Source organism: Phragmites australis, chromosome 6, assembly GCF_958298935.1.
Source record: "Phragmites australis chromosome 6, lpPhrAust1.1, whole genome shotgun sequence".
Lineage (NCBI taxonomy): Eukaryota > Viridiplantae > Streptophyta > Magnoliopsida > Poales > Poaceae > Phragmites > Phragmites australis.
The window spans coordinates 8,554,400-8,573,553 of record NC_084926.1 but is presented as its reverse complement, the minus strand read 5'-3'; the positions used below and the strand labels follow the sequence as shown (position 1 = coordinate 8,573,553).

Below are 19,154 nucleotides of genomic sequence, written 5' to 3'. Positions count from 1 at the left end.
GACAAAGGCGCTGCAATTCCGCATACACACATCAGCCTGCAATTTTCAACAAATGGTAGTCGGCTCTCACGCGTGCAAACCTTATTTTATTTACGAGCCAGTGCCAGGTGGACGCGTGCAGTAGCAGCAGTGGCGTCGTCGATGATACTGATAACACACAGCAGGCATGCACGCGCCTGTTCGCATGGAGCGTCGTTTTCGCCGGAAACGCGGCGGGGACGTTTGGTCTCGCCGGGCCTCGTGTGTTAGGGACGTCGCCTTGGTTAGGCCGTTTCGCCAAATACACGGTCGCGGTTTACTTGGACGTGTTGAAACGGCGGGCCGGTATGGGCTGTGGTGGGACATTTGGTATAAAGGAAGTGATTTTGTGGAGAAAAATGAATCAGAAGAAAAAAAAATTCAACCTTAGCATCTATTTTATTTTAAAAAATTACTTTCAAAAAATTAATCTAAAAATTAAAAATTATAAACTTTTATTTAATAGAGCTCTCACTAATTCTAACTTAAAAATATATAGAAGATCTCTACCACACATCACACATATCCTACTTTTACAAAAGTATATTATTAGCTTGTGCGAGCTAGCTAGGAAGAAGCAACAGTACTATTGGTGAAACAATGTGACCAGTCCAATCTGCTAGTGCCAGGTTGTGTCAGACGATCTATGAAGCAGAATAAGGTGGTGGCACATGGAGATTCATGGATAAACGGGGGGATCCGGATCCCTCTGTGGCGCATAGTAAAGTCAGGGGATCTCTGTCTAAACTGGGGTGGGGATCGGTGCGCCGACGAGCTGGTGAGAACGGAACGCCAGGTGGAGCAACTACTGTCCCACGTGCAGCACGGGCAAGGTAGCCAGGTAGGTGGCACCGCCGCACGTGTAACGGTCCAAGCAACATCGATCACAGGGATCTCCAAATTTTCCTCTACAAGACTACAACCACGCCCCTTGGCCAGGAAATTGGACCTGCAAAATAGTACTAGTTTCTACAACTGACTTTTCCAGTCCCCTAGTGAATCCGTGCAATGATCTTGCTATCGCTGGAACCATGTGCCGGCCTCGAGCTAGCCTACACCATTAGGCCACAGTTAAGAATTTGCTTTAAACTAATGCAACCTTCTAGAGGCTCCGGCCACGTACTTGACGAGTGATGACAGCCGCTTCACATTCACATGGTTTATGGCTAGGTACCAGAGACGCGACCGAGCGATCGACCCATCAACAGCTGAGAGCTAGCTCGCCCTCGCTTACAACATCATTATTGTTTTCTTCTTCTTTTTTTGAAATGGATTCACCCCTATCTATCTTCTATCTATTATATTATTTTTTTAAAAAAAACACCACATTTACTCTTAAGATCACAAAATTATCGTGTTAATTGTAAAAAAGAAAAAAATCTAGACCACTCATTATTATGAATATCTAATGGTCTATATTAGACCAAAGCTCATACCAAATATAATTAATAAATAGCTAAATTTAGAAGCCAAAGAGTCCATATACGATTAATAAATAGCTACATTCAAAATTAAAAATTATGAAAATTAACAGTTCGATTTCCATACAGTTTGTAAAGCAAAATATCTGAATAAAGAGTCCAAATAAAATAAAATTATTAATAATAAAATTGGGTAATTATAGAAAAATAAGGATCCATCTCAAATATAGTATTATAAAAATCAACTTATTATAAAAATCAAATATCTAAATGAGAGTTCATGTAAAATACAATTAATCAATAGCTAAAATTCATAGTAAAAAATAATTAAAAAATTAAAAATTCTAACTAAGGAAATAGATTAAAAAATATTGTGTAGATCAAGGTCATCACATCAAGCGACAGCAGGCAGGGCACAATACGCAGGTAAGATAAACCTATTCCGATTTTAGTTGGGATACACCTGACGTATGATTTTGATAGTTGATCAAAATGTATACGAATCGAACCAATACGTGTATATGATTCAGATACAAGTTTGGAGCATAAATATTTTTTTACTAACATAAATTTTATTTCTTTTTCTAATTTATGCATTTCGTAACTAAATGACACTAACCTTATAAAAAATAAAGAGACTAGTTTTTAATCAAAGATTATTGTGACAAAATATTGCAGTGTGTGGGCCACCTTGCTAGTTATATTAATAGTAATTGGCTAACAAAGAAGCATTCCCCTTCGCTCTCAAGGTCTAGAAATTACCACGTTAACCAGAGAGAGAAAAAGCAAAAGTGCCCCTATACATGTTTATAAATTACCCATCATTGTCACTGTGAAAAAAATAAACCCAAAATACCCCTATACATGATTCTATATTACCCACATATGTCATTCTTGAAAAATGAAACTACATTCCGGTAAAAAAGACAACATTATTTGATTCATACACAAGTTCATTGCACCCTGCCAGAGATGTCAAGGGGAATGGTTCCCCATCTTCGTCTCCGAACGAAAGAAAATTCCCTGTCCCTATCCTCGCCCTCGCTCGCGGGGAATATTTTCTCCACATCACCGTCCCTATGTGAGAAATGGGGACCCGACGGAGAACCCGTCCCTGCTAACAATTGAATGGATGGGCCTGGAATGAGTGGTTGAGTGTTCGACTACTGGCTGATTGAGCCTTGGGGTGAGACGGAGTGCAAGACATTGAGTGGATGAGCCTTACACAATTACACAATACATGTATACATATATAAGTATTATAGTCTAAATTGGTCTTTGTGGGGAAACGGTGACGGGGAATGCTTCCGCATACCCGTCCCCGATAGACCCTATAGAAATCATTTTTCTACCATTTGAATCTCCACGAGAAACGAAATCTCTCCATCCTCATCCCTTAATAAGGAAATTCTCCACGAGGAATTGAGGATCAGGTCTCCATTGATATCTTTACACCTTGCATAAATTTAATAGTTGAACGTTGCAATTCAATGTAAAAAGAAGTAGAAAAAAAGAAAATAATAGAAACATAGCTCAATACAAAAGGTGTAAAAAGAAAAAAAGAAGAAGATATGACCCACTCAAAGAAGTGTCCGCTCAAAGTGTAGGACCAATTATACTCTAATAAGACGATTAGAGGAGGATGAATAATTGTAGAAACCAAATTCAAAGATTAATTTATTCAAATTCAAAATCAATTTAAACTCGGTATTCCACTAGAAACAAATTGTACATGCTCTAGTAAAAATAATGTAGAGAAAGATACACTAGTCCGATTGCCCTCAAATTTGAACAGCATAAACTAGATTCAAATACAAAACTAACACAATATGAATTGAGCCAACCGGATATGTGGATCAAGAATAATGTCTAGTTGAAGCAAACTGTATCAACCAGAATCGAGTAGATCAAAATCTAGTCAAGTTGACCAAAAAGCTACTCGAGAGCAAACCAAACCCACTCAAATTTTTCTCATATCAAACACTAGATATTCTAGCAACATTTTGGAAAGAGTAAACCAAGATTAAACTTGATAGAGACACAAAATTAATCGAAAACCAAAACCAAGTACGCAGAATATAGAACAAAAAGGAAATTCCGAATAAGCAACTCAATAACTTACGAAACTTGATTTTCATTGCATATATAAGTTTACAAGATGTCTCTCCAAAGCATCCAACAAGGATTTCCATGAAATCCCAAACCCTAGACAGAACTACTCCCTAGATCAAAGTCTAAGTTCTCTAGGTATGTTCTCGTTCTTGATACTCTTTACCCTGACCGAGACCCTCTCAATATAGAGCCCTTCAAATCGTCCTTGGTTTGGAAACAACCTGGTCGTATCCTACCTAGAACAATATAGAGCCCTTCAAATCGTCCTTGGTTTGGAAACAACCTGGTCGTATCCTACCTAGATACAAACCATACCAAAACACGTCCACCCATAACTGAATCCAACTTGTGCTCGAGTCCGACTCCGACTCTCGCTCGATTTGTTATAGGACTAGACTTCCAAACCTGTCAGACCGCAGCCTGACCTAGCCATGCACTCGAACGACTCTATCATTTGAACACATCATCTAGTTGTCCACAACCTCGCGCTCGTCTGCACTCCCACAACGCACATAGTCGCACAACTGCAACCTTGTCTTCACGTACACTGTTCTCTAGCTCGAACGCCTGCATGACATCCTCGATAACTATGACCTTAGTTCCTCCTGAATCTAGTCGCCGAAGCTTAGTTTCTCCCTAAACTTAGTTTATCAATCCGTCATCGACCACGTTCGCATTCGAGTAACACATGCACTCAAATAACAAACTAGTACGAGTATAAGATCTTTCCGACTTGACTCAAGATTGGTTCACGCAAGACCACACAAATTCCAAGAAAAACTAACACGCTAACATAAGCATATCTAACTTCTGATAGCGCATCAAACCATCTATGCTAACATAAGCATACTCAACTTTGCTCTGCCAGTTTCATTATTCAAACCAATTTTTTATCACATTATCTCACACAAAGGAAAAAACAATGGAACATATTCTCTCTCCCCCAGACAATGTAGACAGGCTGACTGGCTGATGATATTGTCCGCTCTGCAGCAGCGTAAGGGGGTAGAAGGGGTTGGGTGCGGATGACTGAGGTGGATGCAACAAAAACTAGAAGCCTAACGTGGCCACCAAGATCAAAGTAGACAAGCATAGGTAGGGAAGAATGCATGCATTGTTGCACCAGGTTTGGACCCCATAGCTCGAGGTCATTGTGTCAGAAGGACATGGGTGTGAAATGTTACCGGTGGATACGGGCTCCGCTACATTGAGTTTGAGCTGTCCAGATCAAGGTCATGATGTTAGAAATGTGATAGGTAAAGGCACAATCCGCATACCACGTAGATGATGGAGCGTGACCGCTATGAGAAACGGTGACATCCTAAGTGGGGGGGGGGGGTAAATTAGGACACATAGAAATCTAAAATAAATTGGCTCCAAATACTTCATAAGATAAATCTATATCAAACTCTATCTAAATGTGTTCTAAGTTTATCTAGTGTATTTACTTTACCGCTTAAGTGGATTGTAACCTACTCTAGCAATGTAAATTGTAAGTATGTAAATACAGAAACATAAATAAGATAGAGAGATAAACTCGGCACAATGGATTTTTATCTTGTGGTATTGATGGCATGAATACCACCCCTAATTCATATTGGAGCTCCACAAAAAATATGCTCCCGGTCACAAAGTCTCTTTCAATCATAGCTCTTAAACTACCAAGTCACCAAGACAATGTCTCAAGCACAATGAGCCACCAAACCACCAAGGTAAGTTTTCACCACTAGCCCCACTTCTGATCACTTACCACCATAATTACTTTGAAGCTTGAGACACCAAGTCAAGAGTCTCTGCGTCCCCGTACACATGTTTTGTCGTCGTTGCATACCAAGTCGGAGGGTCAACAAGCTTGAGACACTAAGGCCCAAGATGTCAACGAGTCACTAAGACTCTAAGGTGCCAACGTATCACTTGGTACAAGTAGGATCACTCCTTGATACCTTCTTCAAGCTGAAACACCTAGCTACAACTCAGTCTTGGCCTATAAACACTAAACACTCTCTAATCTTGTACTTAATTATCTTAGATGATCATTTTAAGCACTTTAATGGCTTGAATATCTTTTCAAGTGTATATGAGCTTCATCTAGACTCCAACAGCATGTCACTCGATAAATGACTAAGTGGAGGGTTATTATAGTCTTAAACCCACCAACTAACCATTTTTTCAATGACTCAGAAAAGCTGTTAACACTAGATGATCTGATGAGAACAGTAGTACTAACACCGGATCATCTGGCGAGTATAAACTCAGAAACTAGCCGTTGAAACTCCACTCACAGCCTCTGTGAACACCGGACACTTCGGTGTGCCTTCAAATCCATCATCGGACCTTCCGGTCAGTTATCTTGAGTCAGCCGAGCCTTTGCAGCCTCTCTGTGTAAAATACTCTGATGCATTCATTTGGTGTTCATTTCATTCATACCGGACCATCCGATGAGTTGAATCTTCAATTATTTTCGTTGAAAATGCTCCGGTGCAATTATCTCTATAATTACCGAACTATCCGGTGAGTTGATCTTCATTCTTCAGCGCTTGTAGTCGGCTCTGCAAGAAATGCTCTAGTGCCTTACTTCGGTGTGCACAAACCAAGCACCGGACCTTCCGGTGGGTTGATCTTTAGTTTTCTGCACTTATATTTTTTTTCTGCAAGAAATGCTCTGGTGTTACCCAATGCAGATCACCGGACTATCCGATGAGGTCATCAGCCTTCTCTCTTTATGAGAAATACTCTGTTAAGTTCAACACACAGAGTACCGCACTATCCGGTGAAGCTACTAGTCTCTATGCATAATACTTCAGTGAGTGCAAACTTCTCTGCATCAGATCTTCCAGTAAGATCAATTCTACTAGGACTTTTCTAATTCAATTAAACTTATGCTCTGCATAAATTAGAGCAAATATATAACGATTTAGTGCCCCAACAGGTGAAAACATTATTATGGTACCCCAAGGTTCAAATTATGTTCATCACAAAGTAGACATAGTAAGGACAGAAAGAAGACCGATGGTAAAGTTAGGCACAAATTGTTGATAAAACCAGTCTGATAGAACCGTACACGTACGGTTAGATTCTTATAGTAGCTGTGCAATTGCGCGGACCACCTTGTAGTTTCATTACAATGATAAACGGAATAACAAGTTCAGCACATGCGAGATAACTACCGGAAAGTGTCTGGGAGAGAAAGAGGGGCAAAAGGACGGTTCGCACGTATACAACTTGCGGGTAGAGGACTTACAGCATCTCTAATTATATATTTTTTATTTTATTCTATTTTTGATTTATCTCCTGATTCTTATTTTTTTTATTTTTCTTTTATCTTTGAAAGTTTTTTTACGAAGGGATTCGTAAAAAGAAATAAGATAGAATCTCGTTCCGGAGGGAATAGTCTTGAAATCTCTTCGTAACGAGAACCGTGAAAAAAAAAAAGAAAACCGTTAGAGCACTAAAATTAACAAAAATTCCTTCGTGAAAGGATTCTCGTCCAAAAAAGAATCTCTTATGATGCTCTTAAAGCTTGCAAAAAACGTCAGGGGAGACGGATAAACATTGTATATGGTTCAAGAACTAGCAGGCAGCAGCGATCAAGAGGCGTTGGTAGCGCTAGCTGTTGCTCAGCCTACCCACCCGAGTATCCCAAGATGGAAACTTGGTGTTGCACTGGGCTATTTCTCCGATAGCGTTCGGATTAGCTTAGAATTAGTGTATGGTAAACTAAGGTATATATAAGTGTGTGTTTAGTGGTACTACATATTTTTACGTACTGAGATCTCGTGTCTCTTAATTTGTTCTTTTAACATGTATATAGATGTGTATGTATGTGTGTATATATGGTGTGAATGTGAAACGTGTATTGTTATTGTACCCTTAAAAAAAACTAGCAGGCAGCGGCGTGCACTTCCTTTTGTCATCACTCTTGGTGGTCTTCAGCATGTCCATCACCGTCTTCTCTTTGTTCATCATCACCAAGAGGCAGCAGCAGCCATTCCTTGTGCAGCCTCCAACAACATTGTAGCCTAGCCTTTCGCCTCTAAAATAACGACGTACCCTTTTCTCCGAATTTCTTTTGTCTTTTTTTGTGATTGTGCGTTGGGAACCCCGGGAAAGGGTGCCAAGTAGCGCTTTGGGAACAGTCATCATCTACAGCGACGATTGGCTTCTCGATCGCACTTTATCACATTAATATTACGCAGATTCCGGTTAGATGGTGGCCGGCGTACGTTGGATCGATAGAGGACTTGCGCCGACGGGAGAATGTGTGGTTGCGCGCCACGCTTGCTTGTACGCAAACGAGCAGGTGATCAGTCGCACGCGATTCCGCGTACCTAGAAGCTAAATTTCGCGGCGGTGCACACATTGTGAGCTTTTGGGACTGATCGGAGCGCGACAAGTTTCGGCATGTGAGCAGTCGATGCTTTGGCGTTCGTTAGGGGTGAAGAACCACGCGCCGCCCGGCGAATCGGACATAGGCCTAGTGGAGGCGTCGGATTGGCCGCCTGGTACTGGTTCCAGTAATTCGTTTGTCTGTTCATCTCGTCGGGTGCGCCCCGGTCGCTTGTCGTTGAGAAAAATGGAACCGGTTCGTCTCAAGTAGAGGGACGTCGAACCTGGTGGGACGTCCGACGGGAATTTAACGGCTGAGCAGGTGATCAGTCGCTGCTCGGGGTTCGTTCATGCGGGTTGGCTCGGCCTGAGCTGATGAGTGCTTCTGCTAGCTGCTACAGTGAAAAACTAGATAAAGTAGTTACATAAGTTGGAACTAGTGCATTCATAATCTTGTAAAAATCATAGAAAAATAATTATAGCTTAGAAAAATATGAAACAAATTTTGTTAGTTTTGTATTCGTCGATCCTACAATAAAAATATTAAAAATCATAAAACAAATATTCAAATTTATATAAATGATGTATCATTTATTTTTTTTACAAATTTTTATATTTTAAAATGAATTACAAGTCCAATGGAATGTGAAACAACTGAGGGCACCAAAGGCATTTGTGATATTTCTTCACTGTGTTATATTACTCTTAAAATTCAAACAATATCAAAATAGTCATGAATTTTTTTAATTTCACTGCATTATATTGCTGTACAACATACTTTTTTTCAAAAAAAATCTGATTTTTATACTCGCAGAATCTGGTAAACTTTCTTCCTCGGGGGGAAACTAAAGCAGCTATACTCTCTGATTCTGTTCAAGTTAATACTACTGCTAATTAGGACTTCATATGCAGTTTTACCTGAGGTTAGAACAGCTACTAATTCAGACTGCAGGCACACAATTATCCAAGTTCCAAGGGCGAGAGAAAATGATTGCAAGGGCCAACTGGGAATTGGGAAATGCCGTCATGTACACCCACTGTTCTTTCCACTCTTGCTCACGTCTACACCTCGCATACCGGTAGTGAGCGACAAAAAAGAACCGAAAAAAAGTCGATAACGAGAATACAACGTTGGATCTACTGCCTCTATTTATCACGATCGGACTGTTGCTTCATTCCGAAGGGAATCGGACGCTTCCTTTCTGCCTGCTGATTACGTCGCAACGGGCACATTTGCCGCGAGTCCGACATGGCCGGGGTCGGCAGCATGGCTTTGCTCTTTTTGTGCAGGATGCTCCTTGAAGGGCTTGCTGTTCTTCACGCTTGCCTCGTCCAATACCATTCGGTGGCACCTGCACTCCTCACTGCAGAACGGCGTGTCTCCTCTGTTGTTCGCAGCGAATTTTTTTCTTTCAGAAAACAGCTCAAGACTTACTAAGAAAGTTTACGGAATTGAAGCAAACAGAGGTGCATGGTTCAGACCTGTACATGAAGATGTCGCAGTCCCCAGCGAGCCGCTTCCCGCAGAGGGAGCAGGCGTCCATGGCGTGGCGGCAGGTCTCACCGCCGTCGAGCGGCTCAATATCAAAGAACGAAGAGGACGACGAGGAAGAAGCCATTGTTGTTCAGTGTTGGAGCTGAGCCTCAGGCCTTACGGAATTGGCACTACTAGACTGAACTGAACGAGTCTTGGCAGCAGAGGAAGTCTTCCTTCTTATAAAGGAGCAGGGCGAGGACGGAAAAGGTAGCGGTGGAGGTAGGCGCAGGCCGGGTGCGCAGGAAACCACGGCTAGATTTCCAGGAACCTCTTCTCCTTCTCCCTTGTAGTACAGCGCAATTCGCCAGCGCACTTTGGCCGTACAAGCACCGCTAGGGGCAACAAGAAGCTGCAGTACCGGTTTTGTTCGCTTACTCGCGTGCGGCCCTCCTGGGCTTTGGCCGCCTTGGTGGCGCCGGGCGTTGTTAACTGCGATGCGGCAGAATCCACTGGAAGATCTGTAAACAATAACGGAGATCCAATTCTTTATGAGCGTACTCGATTCTGTGGGAGACTCTTTGTTGCGCTGTTGCTGCTATGTACTACTAGTTTTTAGTGTGCCGGTGTCGCCACGTGTTGTATTTGCGAGATTGGGGCATCTTAAATTACAGCCCTGGTAAGCTTTTTTTTTTTTTTGGCGAATGGAATGAGATTTATATTAAAACTGGAAGCACGTACATCCTAACTTACAATCAAGTCCCTGAAAGAAAAGAAAATAACAAGATAGTACACCTAGGGCACACCTTCTTTAAGGAGCATCCCATCTACTGCCGTAACGCTCCGCTGTAGAGACGCAACAACCGTAGATGTAAAAGCTCTACCCTCTGTCTAACCTTGAAAGATGCCGCAAGAGCCAACACCTTGGAACGACTTTCTGGACGTATATTTATATGTTGAACGAAAATCGGTGACAACATCGCCAAAATTGGTCAAGGAAAATAAATTGGTCACCGCCGGAGCGAGATTCGATGACCCGAAAACAGGTCGGCCTTTGCTGGAGCTCCCCTGACAAGCCAAAGATAACAAACACCAAGGAGACCCAAAGTATACCATCAAATATAAGTAGTCTACATACAAACCATATTTTCCCCGCAGCGATGCTCATCGGAGACGAGCACGAAGAGCAAAGCGAGGGAGAGCAAAAGACTTACTATAAGCTCACCAGCAGCCCCATCAGCAGTAGCCACGACACCACCAATGGCGCACGAGGACATGGTAGGCAAGAAGCTGAGTATCTGCATATCGTCGTGCCCGAGGCTGCAAGACCTGAGTAAGAACGGCGCTGTTGACAAGTTCCATCTATGCTCGACACACACCCTTTCAAGGATACGCTGTCAAAAGCACCACCAGGAACTATCAACTACACCTAAATGAACTTTTCCTGCCCTATGTGTATACATTAGAGAGGCAGCTGGAGACAGGTGCTCAATAAGATTGACACCGAAAAATAGAGATGTCTTTTAAGTCGCCTGTCTCTACTGCTATGAGAGACTTATCCGAGAAAAGCTCTAGAAACTAACAGTATAGCTAGCCCTGGTAAGCTTTGTACAACGCTACAACTGTACCGCCATCTCTCCCGTAGTCTAGTTTAGTGCAATGGAGCAACGGTGAAAGATGAATTAAAGCTACTACAACTAACATTTTCAGTCCAAGCTTGGCAACTAAGACATGTTGCTCAACGACGGGAAGCAAAGAGGTTGGATGGAATCAGGACAGATGCATGCTAATTTTCTCGCTTTTGTTGCAAAGAGGTTGGATGGAATCAAGACATGTTGACAAGACATGTTGGCTCAGGTGGACGACTTCCCGGGAACAAAAATGGGCGAAAGGGCGAGGAAGCCGTGTCCCTTGTCTTGACGTCGTTGGTTTTACTCCTAGTAAACTTGCTTTACTTGAGTGGATCCAGGCTCGCGCTCCAACAAGGTGACGTACCTGACAAGGTCGCTGCGCCGTGTAATTGGGTGCTGACCAGACCAGAAACGAAGTCTCCTCGAGACCTTGACCCGAGGTGACCGAAAAAGCTTAATGGCGCGCGGACGGTAGCAAAAAATTTCTTCCTGACGCACGGACGGTGGCAGAAAATTTCCGTGTGAGATGATGACCCCATGGGCCAAGGCTCTTGCTTTACCGTCCATGATTGTCCTGAACGGTGTCAATGCGGATTGGGTTCCTTTGCTTTGGTTTGGTACACTTACTTTTTATTTTTATATTTTAAATAAAAAATTGCAAATATAAGCAACCTTCTAACAACGACAAGTTTAAAAATAAAAAATATTATATTTCAATACTCTTAAAATTTAAAATACTATCAAATTTATCATGAAAATTCTGTGATACAGAGAATGCTATCATTTAAAAAAAAAATCAACTCAAACAAGAAATTTGTCATTTTTGTTTCTTATTGTATAAATTATATTTTATCTAAATTTTTTTAGAAAGCTAAACAATAGCATCCTCTAGACCAACAAATTTATCATAATTTTTCATAACAATTTTAATAGTATTTTAAATTTTAAGTGCATTAGAACGTAATATTTTTTATTTTTAAACAAGTCACATGGACGATAGGTGGCATGTCACCCTTTCAAGGGCGACCGTAGTTTAGATTTACAAGTTTTTAAATCAGATACATATATTTACAATTTTTGGATTTAAAACATATAAAAATAAAAAAAAATCCACTTTTTATTTTTCTTGATGTGTAGGCCGTCAAATACAAAAAGGAAATTGTCATATTAAGCCAACGTGGAGTGTTGCAAAACAAATGGGCCAACATAGAATGGAATAACCTCCGGAACGTCATTGAGCCCAAAATGAAACTTATGGGCCAACGCTGAAGGCCCATTACTAAAGGCTGTCGCGGATAAACTGTTCAGCATCTCCGAAAAAGGCCATAGTCTTACTTAAAAGAAAAGAAAAGAAAAAAGCGGACCATACTCTTACTAAAAAAAAAAGACAAAAGGTCGGCCATAGTCCATAGTTCGGCTATTGCTTATGTAGGCTTGGCCTACTCCAGATCTCAACTATGCTTGTACGCCTCTTTCGGCCTTTTGTGTGTTTTACCTTTCTATTTTGGAAGACTCCAAGTATCGCCCCTACTTTTTACCTTGCCCAAAAGAATTCAACTTGAATCTGCACAGTTCAGTATGAAAATGATCACAACCCGAAAAGGTAGATCCAACCGCAACTGTGAAATTTGCCCCTTCGACTCGATTGAATGGAAGGTTTCAACAAAAACCAAACTTTTAGTTGTAAATACATGCTCCATCTGTTTAAAAATAGTAGGCGTATTTTATTTTAGAAAAAACAAACTTTATATATATCAAGTGTTAATTTCTGATAATAATTCCGAGATGTGCCGGTCGATAAACGCGTGAATGACGTTTGAGATGTGCTTGTGATGAACTAAAGAATACAGAGATTATCCAAGTTCAAGCCTTCTTAAAGATAACAACTCTACATCATATGTATTTTGTTATCAATATTTGGGAATTGGTTACATATGAGTCCCATTGACTCATATCTCCTCTCTTTATATACTATAAAGAATAAGAACTTACAAGTGAGTCCTGTTTAGTAGATTTATACCTGGTTAGATATTTTACTCTTAGATCATTATTATGTATATCCGGGGTGAATCCAACTTGTTCTGAGAGCTCTGCTTGTCCATCCCATTCGTGAAATGTCACCGCACCTACCTTGTTCAGTCGTCCGGTCTGTTCTATCGCCGTGCGCTGCAAGTTTGTTTGCCGAGCCGTTCCGTCTCTATGCTCATGAGCCTATTGCAAAATCATCCACTTGTTCGTAAGTTCTGCAAGTCATGTCCCATCTGTCGCGTGGCGTAAGTTAGTCCGTAACACCTCACTCCGTATCAATTAATGCTATGGGACATGGCTTTGCCCATCTGCGCTAGCTACGAATTTGTTCGCTGGAGAAGGTGCTTCAGGAAAGAAAATACCTGAGTAGACATTAATAAATACGATTAGACAGGTTAGTTATGGGCGTCGCACGACCAGCAAGGGTTGGTCGCAGCACCATATTATATTGCGAGGAGGTTGGCCGCGCGAGTCAAGGGCTGGTCGTTTGATGTGTCAGGGTTTAGGAAAAATCCTTCATCGGTCGACATATTCCTCGTGAGACCCGTTAGCCAGAATGTCCACTTACTCAATTCTCCAACAGTGTATTTTGACTAACGTTAATTAAATTATAATAATATATAGTGTATAAAAATTATACAATAAAGTTCATAATTCAAAATAATTTCACATCATATAGGTTTTGTAGATATAAATGATATATTTTATGAGAAAAATTTAATCAAAATCTGACTTCTAAGATCGAACCTAAAATACATATGATTACTATTTCTAAATGGAAAGAGTAATTTCAGTCTAGGATATTGCAACTTAAAAAAATGATAAAATCTTTGTGTGCCAGTGTCCCCAGTCATATTGTCGTGGCATTGCGGTAAAGGTGAGTTGGGTTTAGCCCCCCTATGCGAGTTGAAAAGGGGGCGAGCATAGGAGGATGATGATGAAAAACACGAGAAACATTGTGGGATGAAGTCACCGACGATTGGTTTTTAGAATAATAGTATTTTAATAAAAAATTGTAAAAATAAAGTTCAAAAATGGATAATTGCTAAATTGGGCCGACTTACACACATTTTTGCAATTATCTATTTTTAAAATTTATTTTTACAAATTTTCTATTAAAATAATATTATTAAAAAAACTCGTCACCGACACGGTGCCAGCCAAGAACCCTATGCATGAAACAAGGTTGGCTGATATCACGGAGGGTTGGATCGGACGGCAAAAGAACGCGTTCGTGAGCTCTCATATACAACAAAATGAAAAGGTAAAAAACTACCTTTCTTTTTCTGATGCATGGGGAAAAGGCAAACATTGACACAAAGTTGCACATTCAGATTTTCGAATTCTATGTGCTGGATATCCCAGTACTTAACTACAGGGCCAACGAGCTTGGTAGCTATTCCTACCTCTGCCTAGATAATATACACTTCGGTTAGTCTGATGATGCGCAGTGGGGTTGACAAACGCATTGGATTCTAAATTATCGAGAGTCCATCAGGCATAAACTTATTTTGGATGGATTTCCACTCCATTCGCTTATCCATAGCCTTTCTGTGGAAGCATTCCTTTCTTCTCCCAAATCAGCCGTTAGGCCATGCCTGTGGCATTGGGATACAGCGCATCGAACCATCACAGGATCAGATATGGTGTGACTACGACTGTGATCCGCAGTAATCCCGTGAAGCATCAGATCAGATATGTGGCAGTAATAGAGACTGATTCCCAGTAACCCCGTGAACGAAGAACTGGATCAGATATGCGGCAGTAACCGCGACGGATTCCCAGCTATCCTGTGACGAAAACGTTCGCCTTTTCCGGCGGGTCGACGCTTTCCGGCTCTCGTACGTTCATGCACCCAAGGCCCATCTGGACATGTGGGATCGATGCACATGCTACCGGACGGGTTGGGCTGATAATTGGACGCAGTTCGGTCACGCTGCTCGCTGCAGTTGCGCATCTCACAAGCAGCTCGTGTTGGTCTTGGTCATCCCTGCAGACCTGCTACTGCTACTCTGCCGGTACTCGTACGTACTCTTCTGAATTTTCGCATCTCACGGCAACATCACTGCGCAGGGTTCGTGAAGCCGGATGATCCATTGATTAATGCGTATAGGACAGCCTTTATGTAGCGTACTGACGGGGGATTAGTACACTTTGGACAGACTAATTTATTCGTTAGGCCTACGCTCGAATTCATGCGTTCTCTACGGCCTGTACAGTGGCAGCCCGGCAGGCATCGTCTCCAATGGCTGATAAAGTTTTCTGCCAGTACAGCTTCAGAGATACGCCAAAGATGGCGAAGGCGGCGAGTTGGAGTACGAACCATACCATTGTTATTGTTAGCGAAGAAAAGGAGACTGCATGTGGCACGTAGTGTGCTTGCGCGATGGTGGTGTTGGTGCCCATGCTAGTTGCGACGAGCAGTCGTAGCCGGAGCCACGCGAGGAGGCGCCGCTCCCGCCACAGTGACAGTCTGACAGCCCTCCACCCGCCCGCCCACCCGTTCCTCGTGGCAGACTGACAGATCACGCGCCCGCTCCCCCGTGCCACCTCAGCTCCGCTTTCCAACATGAAGACTGCCCACCGACGGGTGGGGCACACGTATTCTCCCAGGCTCCACCACCGGCCGCGCCGTGCGCCCCGCAATAACTGACCACTCACGCACTGCTCCGTCGCGCGTGCCGTGCCTCCAGCCCTGCACTGCACGTATGTACCCTGCCGGCTGCGGCCGTAAGCCCGTAACCGCGACACCTCTCTCCTCGCGCGCTGTTCGTTTGGGGACTCCTCCCTCCCACGCCGGACTGCCGGAGCTGCCAAACAATTGAGCGGCCAGCCGCGCACAAAACCTCCGTCCTGTCGTACAGAAATCTCGAGTTTTTGGGCCGGATTTGAGCAATGCAGTGCAGGCGTCGCGTCGCGTCAAATGGACGACGTCACGAATAGGATGGCGGTTGCGACCACTTGTTACTACTGGCACCGCCTGCTACGATGCCATCGCCATATCCAGATGCCAGGGCGTCAAGACAATCACAAGAAGCAAATCAGGAGCAAACATGGAAAACCTGCTCTGATTAGTAGTGTTTAGGAAGAAACCGGAAAGAGACAGACGGAGAGAAATTAATAAGGTGCACCACCGGTCACCTGCTGCACTTGCTGGGTGCTATTAACAATGAACTTATCAATTGAATTCTCCTAAACCCCAAGTATAGAAGGAGATTTGAGGAAGAAATACTCCGCGGTGAAGGAGTTGAAATATGAACAAAAACTTGAAATAAAAAAATCTAGCCGTCCTACAACCTTTTTTCTTTTTCATTTTCGGGAAGGCATTGATGCCCCCAAATCATGCACTCACCGGCTCACGAGATGGATGGCCGGATGAGAGCACGACAGCTCAACAGAGGATGGCCTCCACGCTCCCCGTCCGCACGCACAGGCACACCGGGCACGCCATTGCCACGTCCACGTCGCCGCCGGCGAAGCACTCGCCGCAGAGGCAGAGGTGCCTGCAGGGGAGGAGCACCACGGAGGCCGGCCTGAGGCGGCAGCTGAGGCACGCACGGTCTGACGATCCCTGGGTGCGGCGAGGGTCCACGTACGCCGACGACGAGGATTCCGCCGGGCCCGCATCGCCGCCGGCGATCTCCTCGACCGATGCCCGCGCCGCGGCTGCAGCTTGCTGGAGCTGCGCGTGCAGGGTGACCGCGATGGCCTGCTCGGAGAGGGCCTTCGCTTGCCACGCCGCTGCCTCGCCGCGGAGGAGCGCGAGCCGGTCCTCCAGCTCGGCGCCTCGTCTCGCCTCGCGCTCCGCTTCCGCTGCCTTCTCGCGTAGCCGGCGCGCGGCGCACTGGTTGGCCTTGACCAGAATGGCGCGGTTGTGGCGCCGCAACCGATCAGCGAACGCCCGCCTGAGCTGCTCGCCCTGACCAGGAACGTACGGGCACATCAGGCGCGAAGCCTAGAAACAAACTTGACGATGAGAACACGGGTTGCGGGGGCAAAAGTTACCTGTTCTCGGATGAATCGATCGATCTCCTCATCATGCTGCTTCACCTGCGTGGCAAGCTCGTCGGAGACGGAGGCGAACAGAGAGGGAGACGACGAGTAGCACGAGGCATTCATCTGTTTGCTCTCCTGTTGCTGTTGCTGCCCGTCGAATGCCAGACGGAGGCCAGTGGACACGAGCGCGGTCGCGGCAGGGGACGGTGATGAGGAGAACCTATTCTGGTTCTGCAAGTGCGCCATGTAGGCAATCGACGTCGACTGCTGCGGCTGGAGCGTGAACAGGTTGACGTACTCCTCCTTGGCCGGCGGTGGCGCCATAGCTTCCCTGGGTCGCTTCCTCCGATTCCCACTCGCTGCAAGAAACCAAAACCGTCATAATCGGGGAACCGTAGGGCCGCGGCACGGCACGCGACGTCGTCGTAACATCAGGCACAGTGGCACACACCTCCACCGCTGGAGAAGTAGAGAGCCGCCGGTGAGACTCCGGCGAGCTGCGGCGGCCCGGGCATGTCCATCTCCTTCCTCTCCGGCTCGCCTCTGCGACGAACACCACGGAGCAGAGGAACCCGTGAGACCACACCAATCAAATACTTCTCAACACTAGACACCGCTTCCTAGGGCGGAAGAGGACGGGTCGTGAGGAGGAGGAGGAGGAGGAGGAGGAGGAGACGCACCTGTCGTGGAAGGGGAGATTGGACGGGTACTGCGCCTGTACTGCCATTGTTAAGGAGGAGGCAGGGGAACGTGAAACGGATGGGTGGTGGGTTGGCGAAGCGGGCGGGAGGTCACGGAGAAGAAAACTTCCACTCGTGGTTTTAATAGAGCGGCAGCCGAGTCCAATTCCACCCACTTCGCACGCTCGCCTTTAAAAACCTCTCTCCCTCTCGCGTGAAACGGAACGGAACAGGACGGGATCGCGCGCCCCCGCTTCTGCGACCGAACGACGCGTGAACGGGAAAGAGGGCGGGGTAAACTTTCTCGAGGCGACAAAGATACGGACGGTCGGACGGATGGTTAAAATTAGGGGAGGACGTGGGGATTTGCAACTCGATTTGGTGGCGTTAATGCGGGAGATTAACATGGGGTGGCTTCGGTTTGGGCTCTCGCTCGCTTATCGACCGATCGGCCGGGTTTCGCTACGCATTTGGGAAAGTCCCGGGAGGGGGGGGGGGGGGGGGGGCGTTGGAGGAACGCAAGGAGAGGAGGAAGAAGCCTTCCTTGATGGCTTAGCCGTTAATCTTTCAATGGAATGCTCTGTCAAGCACGTATTGTAGCCAGCTAAAGATATCGGTCATAAATGTCTGCATCACCTAATTTAAGCCGAAGCCATTTAGTAGCAGCAACTTCTTTGGGGCTCATTTCCATGGGTGAGAATTTGGCACAATTATTTTGGGCGAAGACAGACCAATGCGAAGCGACTAGTCGATTGGGTCTAATCTGTACCTATTTTGGTAAAAATCTAAAAATACATAACAAACATCATCGTAATTATCAAAATAGATAATATATCGGTGTATTTGTAAATCTAGCATATATTTTGGTATCTCAAACATCGAAAAATTGATTGTGGTACATGAGACACCGAAAAACAATGATCCAACTTATATTCAGTATATGAGGTGCTGAATATGACACTGTTCATCGATTCAGCATCTCAGATGCTAAAAACTCCATGTATTTGGTATATAAGGTGCCAAATATGGTACTGTACACGTATTCGGCACCTCCCTGTACCGAATAAAGGCCAGTGTGGTGCTGCCGTCCCTTCACATCGCGTCATGTTGCCACTTTTCTGTGCGTTGGCTGTTTTGGCTTTTGTCGGTTTTGACAACACCCCACGCGCTGCTATCCTTGTGTGCTTGCATGTCTTAGTCCCCGCGCTGCCGTGTTTCGCTATAAGGAGACGCAGTGCTGCGAGAGGAGATGAGACCAGCAGCGCGAGCAAAGGAGGAGAGGAGAAGCAGCAACCCGAGGAGAGTAGCAGCGTGAAGTGAGGAGTAGCAGTAGCGTGAGGAGAGAAGAATATGCCCGAGATAAGGAGGAGCAGCAGTGCGCGCGAGTTACAATAAATACTTAAATTATGTATTCAATTAATGCTTGTAGTAATAATAGTAATAAAAGTAAGTAGATTGTTTAATTCGT

At 44.5% G+C, this 19,154-nt stretch overlaps 2 protein-coding genes across 2 annotated transcripts; both read right to left on the bottom strand.

The window, feature by feature from the left end:
* Positions 1–8,865: 8,865 nt before the first annotated feature.
* LOC133920415 (FCS-Like Zinc finger 2-like) lies at positions 8,866–9,586 on the bottom strand. Its single transcript, XM_062365034.1, has 2 exons — positions 9,360–9,586; positions 8,866–9,262 (listed from the first exon to the last, which is right to left on the bottom strand). Exons 1-2 carry the CDS (start codon positions 9,494–9,496, stop codon positions 9,091–9,093), a joined length of 309 nt encoding a protein of 102 aa, XP_062221018.1. The 5' UTR covers positions 9,497–9,586; the 3' UTR covers positions 8,866–9,090.
* A 6,537-nt stretch (positions 9,587–16,123) lies between these two features.
* On the bottom strand, positions 16,124–17,898 carry LOC133921510 (BOI-related E3 ubiquitin-protein ligase 1-like). The gene is made up of 4 exons (XM_062366424.1): positions 17,687–17,898; positions 17,458–17,549; positions 17,016–17,365; positions 16,124–16,929 (listed from the first exon to the last, which is right to left on the bottom strand). The coding sequence occupies exons 1-4, from the start codon at positions 17,731–17,733 to the stop codon at positions 16,402–16,404; spliced, it is 1,017 nt and encodes a 338-aa protein (XP_062222408.1). The 5' UTR covers positions 17,734–17,898; the 3' UTR covers positions 16,124–16,401.
* Positions 17,899–19,154: the final 1,256 nt, after the last annotated feature.